At 35.6% G+C, this 19082-nt stretch overlaps 1 protein-coding gene across 2 annotated transcripts in view; it reads right to left on the bottom strand.

The window, feature by feature from the left end:
* SLAIN2 (SLAIN motif family member 2) overlaps nt 1-19082 on the bottom strand; it is a 72358-nt gene that overhangs the window by 31236 nt on the left and 22040 nt on the right. For both annotated transcript variants that reach the window (XM_049632014.1, XM_049632015.1), the window contains exons 2-4: nt 9472-9620; nt 2871-3035; nt 1015-1176 (exon numbers count right to left, since the gene is read on the bottom strand). In XM_049632014.1, the coding sequence (XP_049487971.1) occupies nt 1015-1176; nt 2871-3035; nt 9472-9620 (476 nt within the window). The remainder of the gene's footprint in view (nt 1-1014; nt 1177-2870; nt 3036-9471; nt 9621-19082) is intronic.

The raw sequence follows: 19082 nt of genomic DNA, 5'->3' as shown, positions 1-19082 counted from the left end.
TGAGGATACTTCCATATTCAAATTTTCCTGTTTCTTCTGGTTGAGAATCCTTTTATGATCTCCTGAGGATGATACTGTTTTTAGCCTGATTATTTTCACTTACTGTTTTCATTCCTCTTTATGTACTTGTTTTATGTGCTAAGATGTTTTTTTCAAATATTTTACGCACAAATGTGAAAAGTACAAATTAAAATATTTTTTAAAAAAAGTATAGGCAAGAATAATACTATCACCACCATTTTACAAAGAGAGCCAGAACATCCACAAACCTTTGAAACAGTATGACAAATTTTGTGCATATGTATACTCTGGGGATGACAGGGGATATAATTTTTATTGGATTCTCAAAGGTATCTGTGACCTAAAAAGTTGCAAAGACCATTCTGTAAAGCAGTATTGCATGCTCACCTCATTTAATGTCATAATTTCAATTTTCCCATAAAGGTCTTTTTTTTTTCTTTTTCCTGTAGTCTATACCACATATTCCAAGAGTGGTGATATCTGCCCCCATAGGGAGAAAATTGGCTCTTGGGGTATGAAAAAAACCCAGATACCATACTAATTTGTGATCCTCACAGTACATAAAGAGATGCAGGGTATATCTGTGGTATTAAAATTTCATGGTGAGGTGATAGGCAAAAAAAGGAAAGAAAGTCTAAAAAGGTGGTTGGGAAGGGGTAATAATGGAAAAAAGGTTGAGAAACAATGGTCTACTAAGAAAACACAGTGTAACAGAGTAATAACTACTCTCGCGAGTTCCAGCGCAGAGTAACATGCAGGGCATGGTTACTAGTCATTACCTGCCTTTCTTTGCTCCTCACACAGCAAACTGTTTTACATAAAATGCACTCTGAAAACAAGTTAATGAACAAGCAAGTCTGTATGTTGAATAAGCCTCTAAAATTTAACATTTCTACTCATACATTACTATCCCACAACACCTTAAGATCTATTAAATATCCACAACAAAATTATACCTGAACTAGACTCAACTTGAACACTTAAAATACTTACTTTCTTCTTGCATCCGAGCTAGAATCTGTACATCAGTTACATCATTTAGCTTATAATTGGATCCAATTGAATCTTCATCTAATTCTGAAGCACTTAACTCACTGTCTATAGAGGATTGAGGACTGAGTGGAGGATTTCTGTCTGATGAACTTTTCAAATTACCTTAAAAAAAAAAAAAAAGATTTGAACTTTGGTATAACAAAAACTGAATAAGCATCTGTTGTAATAACTTGATATTAATTATTTGATTCAGTTCACCATTATTCTGTCTTTTCTGTTCACGAAATTCCCAAATATTGAAAATAAAAATTGACTTTATTAAGAATAAAGAGGGCTATGTCATATGTTATGGCATAAAAGCAAATCACATTTTCATTTCAATCATAACTTATCTATTCTCTTATGAAACAATTAAGCTTTCACCACGGTGCCTGGTAAGTAGGTGGTGTTCAATAAATGTTAGAGGATTCCAACTTTTACAAGACAGCCAATGAAACACCTCATAAACAAATGAATTTATAATGTGTTTTCTCCTCCCAAATTCACAGTCTTAGCCAATACCATCATCTTTTTCCCTGAATAAAAGCTTCTACTTTTCCTAAGCAAGAAAACTATAATTTGAGGAAAATCAAAATTCCTTAGAGATTTAGGAACAAACCAAAAAAAGAACACTAGGGTCATTTTTCCTACGTTATGCCATGTTTACAAAATTCTTTGTCAAACTAGTAATAGGGATCCAAGGAGTTCTCTGAAGTGTAGGAGTGAAGCACAAACATGCAACAGAGGAAATAATGAGATAAAGTATTTCATTGCTGAAAGCAAAAAGGGGGATAGAAGGCAGGTCAGAAGAATAAAGGATATACATATCCAAGAGTCTAACTTGTTTCTAAGGAAATCCTTTCATCAGATCATCAACTCCTAGTGAAGAATAAAATCCTAACACTGTCACTAACGTATCTAATACAGACTTATTTGAAACATTTGTTTCCCAGAATTCTTTACCATAGAAGTCAGCTCCCACGTGAAAGGCATATTAAGAGCAAAATAGTTGATGTTTATATTATCAAGAAGAACATAGTACATATGATAGGAGAAGTACTACAAGGTCAGGTTCAAATAGTGCCCAAATAAAATTCTTGTTAAACAAATATAGCAGATTAAACTTTTTAGTATGACAGTCATGGGTGACATAAATAGCAAGTAACAACTTATGCACAAAGCTAACAGCAGGGGCGAGAAGTTATTAGACTAGGGAGTCAAAAATTTGAGGTGGTTAACAATAACCTTAATTTTTAAGGAACCTACAATAATTAGCTGTAACAACAGCAACAATAAGAGTTAACAGTGAATCCTAAAGAACAGTAAGCTACAGAGGAACTATTTCAGTCACAGAACCACAGCAAAACATTCTTTCCCCACTTTACAGCAGTCTACCTTCCCATATCATTTTGGACCCCACTCTTTTGGCACATACACATATAGCTTATACTATTATTTGAGTGTAATATCAAAGCTTATTAAATAAAGCTTAAGTGGTTTAATAAGAGCTTTTATTTTTAGCTTTTATAGCCCAATCTATTCAGTAAAAGAAAGCATCTATTAGTTAAAAGAATCAAGCTTGTTACTCTAATCAAGCCAGATCTAAAAACTTTCAAGTACATGCTAAAGAAAACTTTACAGATGTACCCTGGTTTATCAGTACCAGGTGCTAAATAGCTCCTCACTGATATTTTCTTTAACCACTTAAAAGTCTCATAGGCACAAGAACTTGAACTATGGATGACCGAGTTATTTTCTGAGGTAGGGCAGTAAGTTAAAAACTATACCTTAATTATTCCATTTCAAATTCTCCTTACCTGAATTTCCAGGAAGTATTAGCTGTTTGACTATAGGAGGTCGCACTGGGGTTGAAGATGGAGAATTGAAACCACTGCTGTATGGGCTACTTGCACTTGGACTATAAGGACTTGTGTAACTCATGGAATTGAAAGGATTGTTATATAAATTCTGCCTCTTGAGAGCTGTGTTAATGAGAAGCGGAGAAATCAACAGAAAAGGTTAACACTTCATTCAAAATTTTTTCCTACTGGGAAATTTATTAAGTCACTATCTCAATTTAAATACAGAAACATTCTTAGAGTAGCAAGAGAAAATACACATTAATAATCCCAACAAAATAGTTCCATTATCTTAAATTGCACTGTGCAAATAAAACAGTAGCCACACCAAACATCAAAAATAATACCACAGGAAGAATATCTTCTCAACAAATTATTAGCCATTAAATTAATTTACTTCTATCTTGTCGGGAAGTTTGTTCCAACTGTATTAACTCTGAATGGTCTTAAAAAATAAAATGAATGAAAAAGTATATTTGTGTCTTCTCATTTTTAAAAAAATATTTATTTATTTTTTGGAGAGAGAGAGAAAAGAGAGCAAGCGAGAGAGAGAGCGCAGGGGAGGGACAGAGAGTGAGGGGAGACAGAGGATCCAAAGCAGGCTCTGCACAGACAGCAGAGAGCCCGATGTGGGGCTTGAACTCAGGGACCTGAGATCATCTCCTGAGCCAAAGTCGGGTGCTTAATTGACTGAACCACCCAGGAGCCCCTGTGTTTTTTCATTTTTCTATAACAAACATTTACTGCAAAGAAAAGGGGATAAAAAAGTATGAAATAGTGAGTTTTAAAAACAGCCTTTCCAAAGTTTGGATTTTTGTAAAAGTAAAGCAATATTGACTACTTAGGCCAGGTTAAGGTCAAACGTGAGAATTCTCTTTTTAAAAAGAAAAAAGCCTCCCTCCCTTTCCCCCAGTCTTCTGGCCCAAAAAAAGGAAGAAAAAATGTGCTATACATGTAAGATTATAGAAACAGTACAAAAGTAGAACTAAGATATCAAGTACATACATAGAGAAAAATTACTACTTAAAATAGTATTTCTTTCTTCTACACTCTTCTAAAATCCATAGCTTAACTCAGTATTTCTGACCATTGGCAAAGCAATGTGTAGAACATACAGACAAATGTGACATCGTACTATTTCTCAAGGGGCTTACAACCAAGTAGTGCAGGCAGGAAAAAAACAATGATTTCAGGGCAAAATGAAATGAGCACTATCATAAAGGTGCAAAGGGCTGTGGAATGATGAGACAGGATAATTCATAACAAATAGAAAAACTAGGCACAGCTTTTTGGAAAGGGGCATTGGAGCAGTCCTGAGAGGATGAGCGGCAATCTGACAGGCCACTGAGAATGGGGAAAGCATGTGCTTCCATCTGTGTTTATCACAGGAACAAAAGCAGGGTCTTGAAAATGTATATTAGGTTCAGGGAATAAGAATGAGTGCTGTAGAAAGGTAAAGCAGATGCGTGAGGGGACAAAACAGGAAGACATAGCTGGGCCAGGTCGTGGAAGTCCTGGAAACTGTGCTCAGGAGAATGAACGTTATTCACTATCAGTGAATTCTGAGCAAAGGTGATATATGATCCAATCAGTTTCAGAAGAAAATTGATGGACATTTTTATGTTGAATAGATGAGACTGAACTAGGCAGTAGAGGTGACAAATACAAAAAAGAAGGATAGATATTAAAAACTAGAAGGATTACAAAAGAAAAAAAAAATAAGGTGACTGAAGTTTCTGGTTTGCCTACTGGGCAGAGAAATGGTTTGGGGTGGAAGAACATAAGTTTTTCATTGTTTTTCTGTTTAGTTTGATGATGTAGTAAGTTGGACAGTGTAGTTTTGTCCGTATTCCCCAAGAGATAAGATGCCACACTTTAAACATATTTAGAATGTAGTATCTCAGAAATACCAACCTGAGCAGAAACTGGGGTGCTAATTTCTTCCTCTTTACTTTCTGATCTCCTCTGAAGCTTATTCTCTTCCCAGTGGTTATTTATTTAATCACTAGCATTTCAAGTCCTCACCCCTTTATGTCCTCACTCTATACTATATTCCTTTTCCTAAGAAATCTCATTCATACCTATCACATCAGTTATTACCAAAGTCCAAAAACTCCCCATTATTTATATCTCCAGTCCCAAGTTTTCCTGGGCTTCAGTCCCATATGTGCTGCCCATTTAATGTCTCCTCTATGGAGCCACTGGCACCTCAGAGCCAACATTTCCACATTCAAAGCCATGATTTTCCCGCTAAAATTTAACTCTCTTCCTGGGGTTCTGACCTCAAATGATTAGTAACATTCATCCTGTCACACAAGCTGGAAACCTAGATCATTGATACTTCTCCCTTACTTCCTCAAATTTGGCTCATTCAGTTTTCCATCCACATCTCTTCATCTCCACTACCATCAACACACACTGCCCAGCTATCATTATCAACTCCCCCCGCCCCGCAAAAGCACCGTACATTCATTCACTTCTAGCCTTCTCCAATCTACTCTCCATACTCCAGCTAAGCATGACCTTAACCAAAATGCAAACCTAATCACGTCTTCCTGCTCATACATACCACACCCTTGAACAACACCCTCCAATCTTTCTATTGCTTTTATTTTTATTTTTTTTTAGAGAGCGAGCGAGCGAGCATGAGCAGGGGAGAGGGGCAAGAGACAGAGACAGAGAGAATTTTAAGCAAGCTCCACGCTCAGCATGGAGCCCGCTGTGGGACTTGATCCCACAACCCGAGAATCATGATTTGTGCTGAAATCAAGAGTCAGACGCTCAACCAACTGAGCCACCCGGATGCCCCTTTCCATTGCTTTTAGAATAAGGCCTAAAACCTTTTCTTAAAAAAAAAGTATTTACTTATTTTGCGAAAGAGAGAGAACAGGGAAGGGGCAGAGGGAGAGAGAGAAATCCCAAGCAGTCTCCATCCTGTCAGCACCGAGCCCGACACAAGCCCAACACGGGGCCCAACACCACAAACCCTTAGATCATGGCCTGAGCTGAAACCAAGAGTCAGAGGCTTAACTGACTGAGTCATCCAGGTGCCCCAAGTCCAAAACCTTTAGCATAATCTATAAGGGCTTGCAAAGTCTGGCTCCTACATATCTTTCTCACATCTCTCCCTTCCCTACTCTTCTCCAGCCACCAACCTGGCTTTTTCCAGGTCTCGTGCGTGCCATACTCTCCCCGCATGCTTGCACAGGCCTCCCACAGAGCCTCTGCACACACTGTGTTCTCTACCTGGAATACCCTTATTCCCTCTTTTGCCTTCCCCCTTAAACCACTCAAATTTTTCTAAATCTTTAGGACTCAGGTCAAACATTGTCTCCTGAAGTAAAATCCCTATTTCTCAAAGCAAAGCACTCTGTACCATTCTTTTATTACGTATCACCAGTTATAAAAATTATTTGTATTAGTACATTTCCCCTAGTAGATGATAAACTCCATGAGCGCAGGTATGCTATTAGTTTTTATCATGTATCCTCTACCCTCTCCCCAAAGTCTGAAATATATCAGGCTCTCAGTAAATATTAACTGAATATATGTATGAATGAATGAGATTAAGTTGAAGAGAGGCCGCTGGATACCATATGAATGGATGAAATAATGAAAACAGACAGAAGCCAGGCAAAAGAGACCTCTGTCACCCTAAACTTAAAAGGTGGACAGATGGGGGATTGGGGAAACGGGACATTTAATGGATACAGAATTGTACAGTATGGGATGATGAAAAAGTTCTGGAGATGGTCAGTGGTGATGGCTGCACAGCAATGTGACTGTACTCAATGCCACTGAACTGTAGATTTAAAAAATGGTTAAAAAAATAAAAAATAAAAATAAAAAATGGTTGGGGCGCCTGGGTGGCTCAGTTAATTAAGCGTCTGATTCTTGATTTCGGCTCAGCTCATGATCCCCAGTTCATGGGATTAAGAGGATTCTCTCTCCCTCTCTCTCTCTGCCCCTCCCCCACCTGGGCAGCACACATTCTCTCTCTCAAATACACTTAAAAGAACAATTTTTAAAAATGGTTAAAGTGGTAAATTTTAAGCTATGTAAAGTTTCCAATTAAAAAAAAAAGATGGACAAAGAAGGAAGAGCCTTCAAAGACGGCTTCAAAGAAAATAGTAGGGAGGGTGAGACAGGGTAAAAAATACAATGCACTATCATGGGGCGCCTGGGTGGCTCAGTCAGTTAAGCATCCGACTTCGGCTCAGGTCATGATCTTGCGGCTCTTGAGTGCAAGCCCCGTGTTGGGCTCTGTGCTGACAGCTCAAAGCCTGGAGCCTGCTTTGGATTCTGTGTCTCCCCCACTCTCTGCGCCCGGCCCCTCCAACTCGTGCTGTGTCTCACTCCGTCTCTCAAAAATAAATAAATATTAAAAAAAAAAACATTTTAAAAAATACAATGCACTATCATAAACAATAAGAGAAGAACATCTTCGGGACAAGTAGTAGAGCACGGCAAGGAAGCTGAGTGGGACTGAACAGAAACCATTCTCTTAGAATACAATAGCTGTATTCCCAGGAAGCTCTGACTTATCACAGAAATACATCTAATATCTCCTCACCAACTTGGAAAAGGGGGGATTTAGGGCTAAGGTTGAAATTTGGAATAGCCAAATAGTTGTTTTTTCTTTTTATTTTTTTAAGTTTATCTATCCACTGAGGGGTGGGAAGGAGAGGCACAGAGAGGCAGAAAGAGAGGGAGAGGACCCCAAGCAGGCTCCACACTGTCAGCACAGAGCCCGAAGTGGGGCTCGAACTCACGAACCCATGAGATCATGACCTGAGAGGGAATCAAGCATCAGAGGCTTAACCGACTGAGCCATCCAGGTGCCCCTTTTCCTTTGACTATGTATTACACTTATAGCTGTACCTACTGCTCTGTGCATATAGCTATAAAATCTAAACACTGTCAAACAAATCCAGTACTTGATTACACCTAGTTTTGGTTCAAGAGTAACAGTTTCTCTTACACACTCCCACTACCTTTAATACCTTGTTGTAATAAAGCAAAAAGCTACTTCACTCAAATTGCTATTTTTGAGGTGTTATTTTGGTTTTCCCCAAGTCCAATTGACTAACTGCCAATTGCTAATAGTTCCTATTTTTTAGGATGTTTTAAACCAAGGTTTGGTAAACTGCAGCCTGTGAGCCAATTCCAGCCCACCACTTCTTTTTGTAAATAAAGCTTCCCTGGAACACAGCCATGCCCATTCATTTACGTATTATCTATGGCTGCTTGCGTCCAAGAAGGGCAAAGGGGAGTAACTGCAACAGAGACCTCATGGCCCACAAAGCCTAAGATGTTTACTATCTGGCTATTTACAGAAAAGGTTTGCCAATGCGTTTATATGTTTATTTATCGACTGTCTGCCACCCCCGTTAGAATATAAGCTCTGGGAAGTAAGGGACTTTTTCGTCTATCTTATTCATTGCAATATCCTCAGAGTTGAGAACAACACCTAGCACAAAGTAGGTTATGAACATATACTGCTGAATAATGACAACTCCTAACTGTAAAATATACTTACCTTATTTCTAAGGTGAGATACAACAGTAATGGAAAGTTGTTCCTAAAGATATTTTTAATAAACTTCTAAATAATATCACCTAACTGGAATGAGTTAGAAATTTTCCAGTTATTCTGAATTGTCTACTACCTTGTCTAGATATTTTTAATAATTTGGAGGCGCCTGAGTGGCTCAGTCAGTTAACTATCTAACTTTGGTTCAGGTCATGATCTCGTGGTTCATGGGTTCAAGCCCCATGTCGGGCTTAGTGCTGACAGCTCAGAGCCTGGAGCCTGCTTCAGATTCAGTGTCTCTCTCTCTGCCTGTCCCTCTCCTACTTGCCCTCTCTCTCTCTCTCTCTCTCAAAAATAAACAAACATTAAAAAAAACTCTTATGAATAGAATTTAAATCAAGCTCCAGGATACAATTCTAAAAACACTTAATATTCAGAAAAAAAAAAAATTTAATTGCATAAAGGCTACTGCTTTTCCAAAAAGGATCCTCTATACACAAGGAAAAAGTAACACAGAAGTTAAGTATACACAAGGAAAAAGCTCACAGAAGTTAAATAATGCACAGAGTCACAGAGTAACTAAGTGCTAGAATGAGAATGGGGTCTCTTTGGTTCCCAGCCTGTATGTTTCCACCACATCAGAATTTCCCAAGGGTGGTGAGAGAACTTTAGATGATACCAAACATATTTTTAATAGTTATTTGTTTTAACTTATATTAGAAAAAAAAGCCCTATCATATAAACCCCATTATTTCATGGATATTATTCTTTAGGATGAAGTGAAATAAAAATGAGAAGACTGCAGCAAAAAGCTATTAAGTAAATTTAACAGGGTATTATGTAATTTAACAAGCTATTAAGTAAACAAGGTTATGTGCATATGGTAAAAACCCATGATGGCATGCACAAGACTAAGAAACCACCAAGCAAAGAACTGCCTTCCTAAAAACATACCAACTCAACATCTATCTGTTTTTTGATTAAAGAAAGCAAGGAGATGAACTTACAAGTAAAATTATAGACATACCTGACATAGTTTGATCAAGTTTGTGGATAAGAGACTTTTTAGCACATTCGACATCAGGACTTGGGTAATCCAAAACTTGCCTGCACCAAACTAGTGGACTGACTGATTTCTGCATTGGTGTAAGTTTTTTCTTTGGTGATGAATACAGCCTAGGAGAAAACAAAAACAAAAACAAAAATAAAAGGTTAACATTCATTATTAAGCACAAGTTATAAGACAGGGATCCTTATGGACAGATTTAAATTAAGAGGGGGGTGTTGTAGGTGTCATGGAATGTCTTTAAAATCACCTACATTTTACTTTGTGTATAAAAAGAAAATGACACTACAACCATCAATATTAACCCATATTTCAAATGTTAAATAAACCCAAATGAAGCCAACTGTCTTAATTCTAAAATAGGTCTTATTTTTCTTTTAGTCTCATTACAAAAACTATGAGGAAACATCTGTCTTTACAATAGTTCGGTCTGTTTTCAGTAGTACTTGATCAACTCCCTAATATAACCATATCATTAAGTACTGTCTTGAAGACAGTATGAGATAAATACCTTGTTTTCCACCTGCCAGTTCACTTCCTACCACAAACCACACAAAAATCTCCCATTAGCAATCCATTCCCTTTAGTTAAGCAGTACCCACTCTTGTAGCCTTCTTTTCAAATCATGACACATCAGAAAAAAGCAATACTTTAAATCCTTAATAACTTAATATGAATGCATTTATGAAATTTACTTCAGTCTCAGGAAAAAGAATAGGACAGTATACTTTATAAGCTCCTGGGGAAGGTATACAAAAAGACAATGTGGGCAGAAGACAGGAGAGTGATACCCTTGAATTTCCTACTTCACAGTTTTTTCCTCAGATTGGTCCAGATTATGTCAATTGATATTAATTTATTTCAAATGTGATACCATATGAAAAATGTGAAGTTACTTAAATTCTAATCAGAATGGTTTCCAAATTAAGACACTTTGAGTGGAATTTATGAAGTAAACAACAGTATGCTTTATCTACAGAGTTAAATGTCTCCATAAGACCAGGAGTTAGTAATTTCACATTTTATATTAATCAAGTTAGGGCAATCAAATAAAATGTGTTCTGGTATAAACATTTAAATATATCTCTATAGTACCAGAATTGACAAACTACTTTCTAGTGACCCAATGTACATTTTCCATCCCTTTTCTCATCTCCCCTATCTATAAATTAAGTCACTCACATCAACTAGTTAGCTCTGATCAAGATAATCAAAACTAATAGGGTAAACAATCATTTCTCTAGTCAACAATCCATGGTCATTTGGATAAAAATGAAATAAAATCTCAATTTATGAAATACCTTAATAACAGTTCAAAAAGAAAACGAAACCAATGGGGTTCATTCTCTTTCCATCTTAAATACTAAAAATGTTTCATAATAAATCTCTACCTCAGCATTCCATTTTAATTGTGATAACTATCATATATAGGTATTTTAGGTTAGAAATATTTAGCAAACAAAACTATAGATGAATAAACATTAACAAAATCACTTTATGATCATTACTCTTTCAACATATAACTTTTCCCTACACTACTGGTTTCACACAATTTAATCACATGACTCATGTGTACTTAGTATGTTCCTCTACTGTTAGCTGTAAAACTAACTGTAAAAAGTTCAAGGATCAGGAATGAGCCTCAAAAACATGCTCAAAGTAACCAGACACAAAAAACACACATACTGTATGATTCCATTTATACATAATGTCTAGAAAAGGACACACCAGAAAGTAGATTAGTCATTGTCTAGGACTAGAAGAGGTAGGAATGGGGAAGAGATTTCTTTTAGAGTGATATAAATGTTCTAAAATTACATGGTGGTGATGGCTGTGGTAACAATGTCATGACTGTAAATATACTAAATTCTTGAATCTTATGATGCATTTTATTGCATATATATATATTATAAAGATATGGGTAAATTCTATATTATATAAATTATATCCTGATAAAGTTTTTATTAAAAAATTATAAGGTGCTTTTAGAATCTTTAAAAATACAGAATGTACTATAAACTAAATGACTAAAACAATAATTCAAAATCAATTACACTAAGCCATCATATCTCTTATACCCTATGAATGGTAGCTCTCCTGTTTTTGTCAATGGAACCATAATTCCTTCAGTTACAAAAGCTAAAAACTCAAATTTTGGGTTCCTCCATCTGTTTTATTTCCTACCTTCACCAATAATCTATCACCAAGTCTTGCTGATCCTACATGTACAAACTTACCTTTTCCTCCACCATTCCTATATTTACTTCCCTAACTGGCAACAGAGAATGCACCTTCCTTCCATTAACAGATAAAAGTTAATGTAGTAACCTGTACATTCCTAGAGTGATGAAAAGAGGGAGACTGATTCAATAACCCGAGTATGCCAACTATCTCTTATCACTCTATCTTCTTAGTTCAGTGCCCCATTACTACCCTCAAGTCTAAAAATGGGGGCCTATGGCCCAAATGGCATTGGCAAAAAATTATTCTTTGGTCAAGGAACCTTTGGTTGAGGTTTCAAAGTATTTCTAAACCTGACAGAGGACACGTGAACTGGGTTGTAGCATGTAACTGGATCCTCTTTTAGCAAGACCAAGATGTTTCAGTCCCTGAATTTTTAAAGAAAATCCTAAACAAAAATATTTGAATACATATCATCTCCTTTGTTTGTTTCTTACAAACACATAGACTTCTTCAAAATAACTATTTCGTGAGCTAAAAACATTTTTCTCACTGGTGCTTTTGAAGTTTTTAAATAATATTTAATAACTTAATAATGTTGAATCAAAAGGGACTTATTTCTGATGGGCACAGCCAGTACATAGGTGGCTAATACAACTTACAAGGGTTGGGATTTGTCAAGTTTTCACCTGCCAAGAAAACTTGAAATGTATAACTTCATTACCCTAATTCGGCTAAAATTAAGTCATAGAGGCCCAGTGGGGAGCTGAGCCTCCACTCCTACCCAGCATCAACAAGGCAGGAGGCAGTGTGGAGTGAGCATCTCATCTCCCTTTACCAGTTCTCTACATGTCAGTAGGGCCCAGTATAGAGTTGATTTTACACCCCATCCATCTGGAAGAAGATAGTGTGAGCCAGGGCCCCACTCTTGCTGACATGATGTCAACATGACCTGGCAGAGAGCTGAACGTCTATCCCACGCACTATACCTAGACAAAACTGCTTACTAAAAAAGAAGAAATATGATTAGGAGTTTCACAATATAATACACAGAATATCAGGGATACAACTGGAAATCACTCACCATACCAAGAAAACAGTTAAAGTTGGGACGAAGAACAGAAACAATGAAGTCAAACTGAAAACAAAAACCAAAATGGCAGACATAAATCCAACCACACCAATAATTACACTAAATTGAATAGACTATAACCAATCTATTCAAAAGGCAGAGATGGTCGGACTGAATTAAAAAGAAAAAAAAAAAAAAAAGACCCAGGCGCTTGGATGGCTCAGTTGGTTAAGCATCCAACATAGGCTCAGGTCATAATTTCATGGCTCATGAGTTCGAGCCCCGCATCAGGCTCTGCACTTTCTTTCTCTCTCTCCCCCTCTCTCCCCCCAACACTCTCTCTCTCAAAATAAATAAATTTTGAAAAATCAAACAATAAAACAAGACCTAACTATATTTTTCTGTAGAAGAAACACCTTAGATTCAGTCACAAGTAGGTTGAAACTAAAAGACGGGAAGATATACCATGAGAATAGTAACCATAAAAGAGCTGGAACTTAAGAAATATTACTGGAGACAAAGAGAGATCAATACATCAGGAAGATATAACAATCAAATAAAAAGATACCTAATAACAGTAATAGAATAAAAAGAAAAAGAGACAACTGAGAAATTTTATTTGGAGTTTTCAATAGCACCCTCTTAAGAGCTGAAAAAAGAGCTACATGGAAAAATCAGTAAGAATTTAGAAGTCTTGAACATTATCAAGCAATTTTACTTAACTGACAATTATGGGGCACTCTACCCATCAATAAAAGAACAGATGTTCTTTTTAAGTACACATGGGACATTCTTCAGGTCAGATCAATTTGACCATGAAAAAGTCTTTCTGAATTTAAAATAACTGAAATTCTTCAAAGTTTGTTCTCTGACCACAATGGAATTACATTAGAAATCAACAGAAAGAAATGTAGTAAATTCCAAATATTTGGAAATTAAACAACACACTTAAAAATAACCACAGGTCAAATAATAGATCACAAGGGAAATTAGAAAATATCTTTAACTGAAAAAAACAAAAATAAAACATACCACTAATTATGTGATGAAGACAGTGAAGTACTTAGAGGAAAATTTATAATTTTTAGCACATATTAGGAAAGAAAAGAGGTCTCGAATCAACAATCTAATCATAAAAAATAAGAGCAAATTAAACCCAAGGCGTCAGAAGGGAGGAAAATATAAATATTAGTAGTAATCAGTGAAATAGAAAAATAGAGGGAAAAAAATAGAAACCAAATATGGTTCTTTGAAAAGATTCTAAAAATGCAATATCTTTAGATTTACCAAAAAAAAAAAAAAGGTGAGAAAATACTAATTACAAAAATTAGAAATAAAGAGTGAACACTGCTACAAACAGGATTATAAGGGAATATTATGAACAGTTTATGCAAACAGGTTAGATAGGATATACAACTTCCTAGAAAGATACAAGTTACCAAATGGGACTCACAGAGAAACAGAGAATCTGAAGAGATTTACAAAAAGAAATTGAATTAGTAATTAGAAATCTTCCTGTAAAGAAAAACAACCCATGCCCAAATGCCTTTACCTATTAATGTTATCATCACCAAGGAAAAAATAATACCAAATCCTACACAAACTCTTTCAGAAAAATAGATCTAATGGTGAAAGAATGAATTCTTCTAGGACTGGGAATAAAGTTAAGGATGCAAGCTCTCATCATTTCTATACAATGCTACACTAGAGTGTCTCACCAGTTTCACAAGGCAAGGAAAAGTAATTAAAGACATCATATGAAAGAAGGAAGCAAAACAGTCTTTATTCACAGCCAACATGATCCTGTATATAGAAATGCCTTCGCAGGAATCTACCAAACCAAAAACACCCAACTAGAATAAATGTATTTAGTAAGGTTGTAGGATACAGGATTGACAGGCAAAACAATCATTTGTATATCTATATATTATTTCAAATATGAAATAACAAATGAAGTATAAGAGTTGTACACTAAAAACAGTAAAACACTGAGATAAATTAAAGAAAACTTAAATAAATGAAAGATGTACTATGTTCATAGACCTTAAGACTCAATATTGTCAAGATGTCAGTATTTCCAAACTGATCTACACAACACAATCTCTAAAAACAAATCTCAGCAGGCCTCTTTTATAGATATTGACAAGCTAATTCTAAAAGTTATATGAAAATGTAAAGAGCAAAGAATGTCAAAGCAATTTTGAAAAAGAAAAACCCTTAAAAAAAAAAAAAAAAAAGCCCTGAAAATCTCTGGTCTTGCTTTCTTCTGATCCCTTCTATATAATGACGCTTAGTTGTTCTCTAAAATATGAATTTGAGTGTATTAACATACCTGTGCTAAAAATTCTGTGTCAGTTTCCTTTTGCCCTTATGATAGAGTCTTATCCAAAAAAAAAAAAAAAAAAAAAAAAAAAAAAAAGGCCCCCACAGCCCTTTCAGGCATCAGCGGTGATCTGTTTCAGTACTTTTTTAAAAAGCTGCATTTCTCACTTTCATCCACCACCCAAATTTTAATAGCAACCATATGGTACTAATTTCTATTCCTGGAAAGCCCAACACTTTTGCTTCTAGGTCACACATGCATGTTGTTCCCTCTGCCTGAAACAAGCTCAATTCTTTTTGCTTATCTCATCCTCCCTTGCCCAACCTTGGTCAGACCATTCCTACTTTTGACTGTGTCTCAGCTTAAATGTCACTTCATCAGGGAAACCTTCCTAACCACCTCTCATAAGACTAGTACTATAGGTGTGCCTGGCCTGGATGGCTCAGTCAGTTAAGTGACCTGCTTGATTTTAGCTCACGTCACGATCTCATGGTTTATAAGTTCGAGCTCCTCATTGTCAGTGCAGAGCCTGGTTGGGATTCTGTCTCTCCCTCTCTCTCTCTTTCAAAATAAATAAACGAAACTAAAAAAACAAAAATAAAAAACGACTAGTAGTAAATAGTGAAGCAAGGTGTTTTAACAAAGCATCTTTGCAGCCACCTAAATATGCCTTGTTAAAAAGGAAATTCCACCTCTAACATCCACTCTAGTTACAAAAGACTTAACTTTATACTTCATTCATTTTTGTCTTTTTGAAGTTTTTAAGTTGGTATTTATAAGTTGAAAAAAGACATTTAAAAAAATGTACTAGTGACAAAAATGCTAAAACATTGGGTGAACCTCAAAAACATTACGCTAAGTAGTAGCTAGCCACAAAAGACCATGTACTATATGAGATCATCTACATGGAATGTCTGGATAGGCCAAACTAGGAGACAAAAAGTAGATTAATGGTTGCCTAGGGATAGGAGAGGGGGTAGGGAGAAGAGAAATGGGAAGTGACTGCTAATGGGTACATGGTTTCTTTGGGGAATGTTAAAAATATTCTGAAACAAGACTATGATAATGGTTGTACTATTTTGTAAATATACTAGAAACCAATGAATACTAAAAACCACAGTACACTTTAAATAGGTGAATCTTATACTATGTAAGTTATAGTTTATAAATTAATTGGCCCTTGGGGCACCTGGGTGGCTTAGTTGGTTAAGTGTCTGACTCTTGATTTCGGCTCAGGCCATGATCTCATGGTTCATGGGGTTGAGCCCTGCATCAGGCTCTGCACTGACAGCAAAGAGCCTGCTTGGGATTCTCACTCTCCCTCTCCCTCTGACCCTACCCAGCTTGTGCACTCTCTCTCAAAATAAATAAACTTAAAAAAGAAAAAGAGAGCGAGAACATTAAAAAAAAGAAATTGGCCCTCGAGATATTACTTTTTCCCTTAGATCATTACAGAAGAATTAAAAATCATTAAATATAATTTATGTATATTGTTAAATACTGAGAGAACTAGTAGGAATATAAGAATATTAATATTATGAAACTGACAGTAATAATGCACATTTTGGCCCATATGCCACACATGCCTGTATAATATGACTGATGATAAGAACAACTAAGAATGCAACTTTATTATTTTTTAAAAGATGTAACAACTTTCAGTAATATAAGAATGTATAAATGTAAGGAGTGATAACAACCCTCCTCCCCCTACCAATTCTATCTCCTCAAATTATTTGCAGTTTGGAATATGTCTCTCCTGACTTTCCAATGAATGTATAATAGACATATAATTAAATGATAGGAAGGGAAACTGGAGTTAATTAAATGATAGGAAGGGAAACTGGAGTTTACTTTGCTGAATTTATGGTAACCACAGTAATCACTTTTCATACTGTAGTTAGCTAAAAGCAAAGTAGTGAAGCTAAGAACAACAAAGATTTAATTTTAAGGTAAAAATAAAATTATATTAAAATTATTACTGAAATCTATGTCTTTAATAATTAGTCAACTTTCTACAGGCCAAGAAAAATAATCAGATTTTAATACCTCAAAACCAAACTTCTCTATTTATTATGGCATATTCAAGACAAAAAACAAAAACAAAAACAAAAAACCCAAAAAACAAAAAAACAGAGCCTGTCTTCACAGTTTCAATGCACAATCCCTGGCACAGTGACTGACATTTAGAGATGGCCAAATACTTGCATCTGAATGAAGACTGAATAAAACAACCATGATTACAATATTTAAAAATGTATATGAAAAAAAGATAAAGGAAACATACCAAAGTAAGATCAGGGTGACTATTCTGAGATTGTAATTTTGTTTCTATTTTTATAATTTTATGATTTTGTAAAACTTTCATTAATAGAAGTATCTTTGGTTTTACCCACAACTAAAAATAATTTAGTAATTCTAAACTCTTAGGATACATTGCTTTATAAAGATTTACTAAGCTTTCTCAATCAGTAAGGCAATAATAAGTGCTATTATTATTATTTGTATTTTACTAAATGTTTATTACATGCCAGGAATGATTTCAATATTTTAAATATACTAACTCTGGGAATGTAAGCTGGTGCAGCCACTCTGGAAAACAGTATGGAGGTTCCTCAAAAAATTAAAAATAGAACTACCCTACGACCCAGCAATTGCACTACTAGGCATTTATCCATGGGATACAGGTGTGCTGTTTCAAAGGGACACATGCACCCCCATGTTTATAGCCGTACTATCAACAATAGCCAAAGTATGGAAAGAGCCCAAAAGTCCATCGATGGATGAATGGATAAAGAAGATGTGGTGTATACACACACACACACACACACACACACACACACACAATGGAGTATTACTCAGCAATCAAAAAGAAATGAAATCTTACTATTTGCAACTACGTGGATGGAACTGGAGGGTATTATGCTAAGTGAAATTAGTCAGAGAAAGACAAAAATCATATGACTTCACTCACATGAGGACTTTAAGAGGCAAAACAGATGAACATAAGGGAAGGGAAACAAAAATCATATAAAAACAGGGAGGGGGGACAAAACAGAAGAGACTCATAAATATGGAGAGCAAACTGAGGATTACTGGAGGGGTTGTGGGAGGGGGGACAGGCTAAATGGGTAAGGGGTACTAAAGAATCTACTCCTGAAGTCATTGTTGCACTATATGCTAACTAATTTGGATGTAAATTTAAAAAAATAAAATTAAAAAAAATAAAAATAAATATACTAACTCAATCTTCACAACAAAGCCATGAATAGGTGCTATCAGAATCCCCATTATACAGATAAGGTCACCAAGGCACAATGAGATAAATGACAGAGATATAAATGTCCAAAGTGACATAGTTATTAAGTGACAAAACTAGGATTACTCCAGAACCTACTCTCTTAAGTATTATGCTTTAGTGCCTAAGGAGGCCCCTGGCTGGCTCAGTCAGTAGAGCATGGAACGCTTGATCTCAGGGTCCTGAGTTCAACCCACATTAGGGGGTAGAATTTACTTAACAAAGAAGAAAAAAAAAAAAAAAAAAGACTTCAACATAGTAGTCATTCTAATGGTTCCTGCTGTTCCCTGTTCTCTTTTCCTAAGCCCTACCAACCATAAAGTATAAAGTTGTAATCGATCCCACTATTACAATAAAAAAAATCACAACTCAACTGAAGAACATCTTCATTTCATATATGTAATAAGGGACTTTTTGAAATTTTAGATTAATTATGCCATTAACTATTATATTTAGTCCATTAGCTGACTTGCAGGCATATATACTACATTTATATGAAGAAATATAAAATACTCTTCTGGTTTTCAGAGCACTGTCATCAGTATTACTAATAATAATGGTAATTATTAGCAAGGCAAATTCATTAAGAAATTCTTACAGCAGTTTACAAGCACTGAAGTGACATTAGCTGCAGGGTAGGATACATATATAAACAGAAGGTATGACAGCAGAATACAACATGGTTACCAAAACACAAA

This window comes from Panthera uncia, chromosome B1, assembly GCF_023721935.1.
Source record: "Panthera uncia isolate 11264 chromosome B1, Puncia_PCG_1.0, whole genome shotgun sequence".
NCBI lineage: Eukaryota > Metazoa > Chordata > Mammalia > Carnivora > Felidae > Panthera > Panthera uncia.
Note: the sequence above shows the minus strand (reverse complement) of the source record. Positions and strands in the feature narration are given on the sequence as shown.